This window comes from Apteryx rowi, unplaced genomic scaffold, assembly GCF_003343035.1.
Source record: "Apteryx rowi isolate R43461 unplaced genomic scaffold, aptRow1 scaffold_1889, whole genome shotgun sequence".
Classification (NCBI taxonomy): domain Eukaryota; kingdom Metazoa; phylum Chordata; class Aves; order Apterygiformes; family Apterygidae; genus Apteryx; species Apteryx rowi.
In genome coordinates, this window is record NW_020448184.1 from 1 (window position 1) to 5,769 (window position 5,769).

Below are 5,769 nucleotides of genomic sequence, written 5' to 3' on the forward strand. Positions count from 1 at the left end.
AAAAAAAAAAACAGAAAAAACCTCGTCAAAATACCTAAATTTGGCTGACATTTAAGCACGGTTGCTCCGAAGCTGCTTCACGAGCTCTCTTCAGCTGCCTCGGCTCGGAGCGGCGCGGCGCAGGCTCCGCTCGCCCCTTGCCCTTCCCTCGCCGCGTCTTTCCCCGGTTTTCCTCCCGCGAGCCGAAAGAGAAACGCGGAGCCGAGGTCTCGGCCGCCTGCTTCCGTYGAGCCCCCGCGGCGCCGGGAATCCGGGTTCCTCGCCGAACCTCCGGCTCGCGGAGAGGAGAGGAGCTGCCGGCAGGGCCGGGCTCTTCGGAAGCGCCGCCGGCGCCCTCCTCCTCCTCCTCCTCGCCGCTTCCTCTGGCTCTTCTTAAGGTGCGGATGAATCCCGGGCCTCATCCGGGCGGCCGGCGGGGCCGGCGCAGGCGGCGAGCCGGAGCGCTCCAGGTAGGCGCAGCCCCGCCGAGGTTAACAGATGAGTTGCGAAACTTCCTGTTTTCTCCGTTTTTTATCTCGAAAGGGCCGCGGAGGAACCTCGCGGGCGGAGGTGCCGGGCGTCGAAGCGCCGCCGCCTTCCCGCCCTTCCGCTCCGGCCGGGAGCCGCCCGCGATCCCCCCACTCCGCTCCGGTCCCTCGGCATCCCGGCGGGATCGGGCCCGGCGGCGGCTCCTCGGCTCTATTTCAGGACTCTCCGCACGGAGTCGGGCCTCGGGGACGCGTCGCCGCGCCGGCGGCTCCCGGACCTCGGGATTTTCCTTGCCCGTTGCCGGAATCGGCGCGTTTAGACCCGTTTTTACGCCTTCGGCGCGTCGACGCCGCGGCCCCGACTCCCGCCTGGGGAAGCCCTTTTCCCTCCCCGCCGCCGGAAGCGGGGCGAGAGCCGTGCGCGGAGGCGCTCCTGGATTTGCCGTTTTTCCCCTCGATTTCAGGGCTGCCAGTGGGAGGATTTTCTCGTGCCGGAGGAGGGAAAAAAAACCCAACCCGGCCGGCAGCGAGCGCCTTTCCGGAACAATTAGGGTAGGAGGCCGCGCGGCTTCGTCTACTGACCTAGTGCCGGCGGCTCCGGCTCCGTCGGGAAGCGCCTTTTCCGCGGTGCTCCCGCGCATTCTAAGGGCGGACGGCGCCCGCCGGAGCGGGCAGGGACCCAGGAATCCTGCAGCCGCCGCCTTGGACAAGCAGGGCAGGTCCCGCGCGATCCCGCCGGGAGCCGTTGGCACCGCTCCGAATGAGCGCCGGGTGGGTTTTCATTCCCCTTTTGGACCCCCGCTCCGTTGTTGTTCCCGCGTTTGGGGCGGTCGGAGCCGTGCGCCGGAGCAGGGGGGCGAAGGGAGCTCGGGCGGGAGGCGGTGCACGCGGACGCGCGGGAGAGGCAGGCGGCGGATGAGGGCAGCGTCGGCCGAACCGGTCGAGCCGGTCTTGGGAACGGCCCCGCTGGCGTTCCCGTTCCGGGGCCAGTCGCCGCTTGGGAGCGTTCGAATCCCTCCCGGAGCTGCCGCCAGCGCCGGAGCGCGTGAGTCCCCGCGGGCTGGAGGGGGTGGAAAACGGCGGCCGCCGGGAGGGAATCGCCGCCGGGAGGGAATCGCCGCCGGGGCGGTCTCCCATTGAGCCGCTTCCGTGCTCGGCCGCGGATCCAGGCCCGCTGGGAGCCTCCCGGGCCGCTCCCCGGGGCGTTGCTCGCCACCCGCCACCGCCTCGGGATAGTTTCCGGCGGGAGCCGGGAGCGGGGGGAAGTCGGGGGCTCTGGACTGGGCCGGAGACGGCTGTTGCCGGTGAGCAGCCGCTCCGACGGCAGGCGGAAAGAGCGGATCGGGTTCCGGGAAAAGCCTGCTCCGACGAGGTATGAGCCGCGCGGCTGCTGATTGCCTGCCCGGGGCCTTTTTATTTAGCTTCGGAGCGATCCCATTCCCAAATTTAAGGGGAAAACCTTCCTCAGCCGGCTCCGTCAGCGCGCTCCAAGCCGGGCCGGTGTTGCTGAGGATTCACCCCCCCCCCACCCCGGTTTTCCGGCTTTTCGCCGGTGTTTTTGGTTAAGGCGGGGCAGCTGGGCCCTGCGGAACGGCTGCGGGGCGTTTCCGGAGCRGGAAAGGACTGGGAAGCTGCGGTGTTCCCGGGGAAAGCTCGCCTCTGACGGGGCGCTGCGGTGGTCTCCCCGCTCCGACGGCGCTCGCCTCCGCGGCCCCGGCACCTGGTTTCACCTCTGTCTCCTGGCGAAGAAATGCCCGGAGCAATCCCGGTGTGGTCGGGGATTCCCATTGCTCTGATGCCGGAGTCGGTGCTGTTCCGGCCCTCGGCGCAGGGTGCCTAGGAGAGGGATTGGACTGGGAAATCTCGCTGTGCTTTGGAACACGTGTTGGCTGGAGGGCTCGAGGCTCCCTCGAGACTCCGGAGGGTTTGGATGCTCATGCGGATCTCCGGATCATCCACACGGATCTCCGGACAACGGGAGCAAGGGAAGCGCGGCCCCCGCGTCGCCTTTTTCGTCCCTTCTCCCCGAAAACCCCGCGGCGGCTCGCGGCGTACGGAGCCGAAGCCGGGGCCACGGCCCGGCGGGRGAGGTTCCCCCCGTCCTCGGGTTCCCCCCTCCTCCTTCCCGTAACTCCGCTTCTTCCGCAGCCGGAGCGGCTGTTCCCGGTGGCGGAGATAATCTCAAGAGCGGCTTTGTGGCGGCGGCTCCTCCTCGCCCGGCCTGGCACCAGCCGCGTCTCTGAAGAGCCGCAGTCGTCTCGAGCCCTGCGCTTTTCCCTGCTTTTTTCTTTTTTTCCCCTCCTCGTTTCCCTGAGCGACCGGAGCCGGCGGATCCCCGCGGAGCTGCTGCATGGAGCCGAGCGCCCGGCTCGGCGCAGGGCCGCTCCGGCTGCGCTCGCCCCGCTCGGCTCTTGCCGGCAGTGACCCGGGTGATTCCCTGCACGGCGCCGGCGTGCTCCGGGCAGCCTCCGCGTTCTGGCTCTGGAGCGTTCCCGCTGCCGGATGGGGAAGCCCGTGGCTCTTCCCGACGCTTCCCGGCCTCCCTTTTCCCCCCCCACTCCGCGCGGCAGCGAAGCGGAACGGTCCGAGGCCGCTCTCCAGAGATGGGAGCTGGCGGAAGGAGGCTTGTTTGGTTGCGCTCCGTCTCCTGTCCCCTTTCCCACCCGGAGAGGGGGAAAAAAAACCTCATCGCCGGAAAGCCGTGGTGGCGGGGATGTGTGCCGAGGGCTGCCGGGGGGAATCACTGGAGCGTTGTGGGAGGAATCGTTTGAGCGCGGGGCGAGTCGCGGCTGGGAATCRTGTTCAACCCCCTCGGCAGAGCCGCTGGGATGCACCGAGGGGCAGCCGCAGGAAAAGCCGCTTTCCAGCGGCTCCGGAGAGGGATTTGCCTGTTTTTTCTCCTCTGTTTTTTGCAAGCCGAAGGTGGGAGGTAGGAAAACGCGTGGGATCCAGCAGGGATGCGACTTCCTCTGCYGAGCGGAGACGGATCCCTTCGCGGGGCTGCGGATGGGTGTCACGGCCTGGCAGGGCCGCGCYGCTCCGGGAGATCCCGACTTCCGAGGAAAACACGCGGCGGCCCCTTATCCCTGCCGCCTCCGGAAATGGGGATGTCGCAGGGAAACGCGGCTCGAACAGCGCGGCGGCGGCTCCTCCTCGCCCGCCGCTCCGGATCGCTGGTCCCCGCCAGCCGGCACCACTCGGACCCGGCCCGCTTTTGGAGCGGGAGCCGGCCGGAAAAGCCTCGCGGCCCGGAGGAAGCTCCGTGCGGGATGGCTTCGGAGTGTCCGCGCCCGGTGCCGGTCTGCTGGCGCAGCCTGAAACCTTCCAGGAAAGAGAGTGTTGGATTTCTCTCTCCTCCTTTTTTTTTCCACCCTGCCTCTCTCCGGCGGCGGAAAGAAGAGCCGCCGCCAGGACTCCTGGGCCCTCGTCTCTCTCCGTGACCTTGGGAAGCCGCCGGCGGGAAAGGCGCCGACCCCCCGGCTTTCCGCGAGCGTCTGCCGGGCGCTTGAGCGCCGCCGATGAAAGGTGCCGGGGAGCTGCCGAGCGCGTGATCCGCGGCTCCRTGCCGGCCCCAGGAGCGCTTCCAGCGCCGCCCGCTCCATCCCTGCCTGGCGCTTTTCCGTCCTGCAGATAAACGCCGGCCAAAACCCCCGTTGGAAATATCTCCTCTCGCTCACCGGGTGTTTATTTTTTCCCACCGCTCCGGGTGATGGCTCCGGCGTGTTGCCGGTCGCTCCGCAGTGATCTCTGATCCCGAGCCGCCGTGGAAGCTGCCTGTTCCCTCTCCGCTTTCATTTTTCCCCTCTCTCCGAAGCCCGAATCGCCTCCGCCGCAGGAAAACGCCGGCTCTCGCCCCTTCTCCGGGACGCCGCTCTGCCTGTGCCGGCGCCCGTGCTGGGAGCGGGCTCGGAGCGCCCGGGAGGAAGAACAACGTGTGGTTATTCCCGACGGAGCGGAGCGCGCTCTTCCGTCTGCCGTGTCGCTGGGATCGACCCGCCGGAGCCAGGAGCTTGTCCCGCGGAGCCAAGCGCCCATCGGAAAACATGGAAAACCCCCTTAAGTGGCGTTTCAAGCTTCTGTTTCCTTATTCCGAGCGCCGCCGTCCATTCTGTGCCCTTATCTCGGGGCAGGTAACTAGGAGCAACGAGTCGCTTGGGCTCCTCGGCGCTTCCCGGTTCTCCGGCATCACCGGCTTCGCAGCGCCGCTGCGGAAAGCGTCTTCCGGAGCGCGGGAACGCTTCCGGAAAAGCCTCGGCGCCGCTGGAGCCGAGCCGTTTTCTCGGTGCGCGGAGGGGGGGGAAAAACGGGCAGCGCCGGGAGCGGGTCCGGCGGAATAGCTCCGCTTCCGCCCTCGGAGATGCCGGGATGCCGTTTTTCCGGAGACGGGGCCCTCGGCGGCCGCTTCGCCCCGCGGAAAGCGATTAAACCCTCGATTAATTCCGCGGCGGCGGCGCCATATGGCGAGCGGCGCTCGCGCCCTGTTGCCACAGCAGTTTGTTGGCAGCCGCAGCCGCTTTCTTCACCTTTCCGCGTGTTTTGCTGCTTTCGTTTATTTATTTATTTATTTTTTAAGGATTGAGCCCGGCGGAAGGAAGCGGAGGGGGAAGGAAAACCTCCCCCCTCGCCCCCGAAACCTGCCCCTTTYGGCCCAAACCTCCGAGGCGGGAGGAGGTCGAAGTTCCCGGCGCGGCGCTGCTGCTTTGCTCGTGGCTTCTTCCCACAAATATTGACCACTTTTGGGGGGATTTATTGCCCGGTGTGACATAAATTCCCAATATCCGCCCGGCTTAATCGCCTCCGCGCGGGAAGCGAAAAAGCCCCGTTCTCCCCGGCACTTGTTGTTTTGTTTTTCCCCTGATTTCGGGCRCTGGTAGCGGCAGGGAGGGAAGAGCCGCCGCGACCCACCTTGGGTTTAAACCCTCGTTGCTGGTTCGCGCTCGGAGGCGGATCCGGGATGGTGCTGGGGCTGCAGTGCGGGAAGAGCCGGCGGATGCTCAGGATCGAAGCCACCGGCCGGGAAGCCTCGCTCTTCCCTAAGCGGGAAAACGGAGCTTTTAGCACCCAAAACGCTGCCCCGCGAGAGCAGCATTTAGCGGTGGGAATCATTCTGGGCGCCGTTCTCCGTCCCGGAGCCATAGGCGCTCGGTTTTCTCCCTCTGGGAACATCCCTGCAGGGGAAAGGGAACGGCTCGGCCCCGGCTTGGCGAGCGGCAGCGTGAAGCCGAGCGCCTCCGGGGTGGCTCCGGCGTGACGCAGCCGTCCCCGAGCCCTGCCGGAGTTGAGGAAGAGGAAACGCCGGCTC

At 67.5% G+C, this 5,769-nt stretch overlaps 1 protein-coding gene across 1 annotated transcript in view; it reads left to right on the forward strand.

Moving 5' to 3' along the window:
* Positions 1 to 5,421: 5,421 nt before the first annotated feature.
* The window catches only part of LOC112964201 (serine/threonine-protein kinase MARK2-like), a gene marked incomplete at its 3' end in the record, with an annotated part of 7,422 nt that continues 7,074 nt past the window's right edge, over positions 5,422 to 5,769 (forward strand). The window contains exon 1 of the mRNA XM_026061965.1: positions 5,422 to 5,562. Within this exon, the coding sequence (XP_025917750.1) occupies positions 5,422 to 5,562 (141 nt within the window). The remainder of the gene's footprint in view (positions 5,563 to 5,769) is intronic.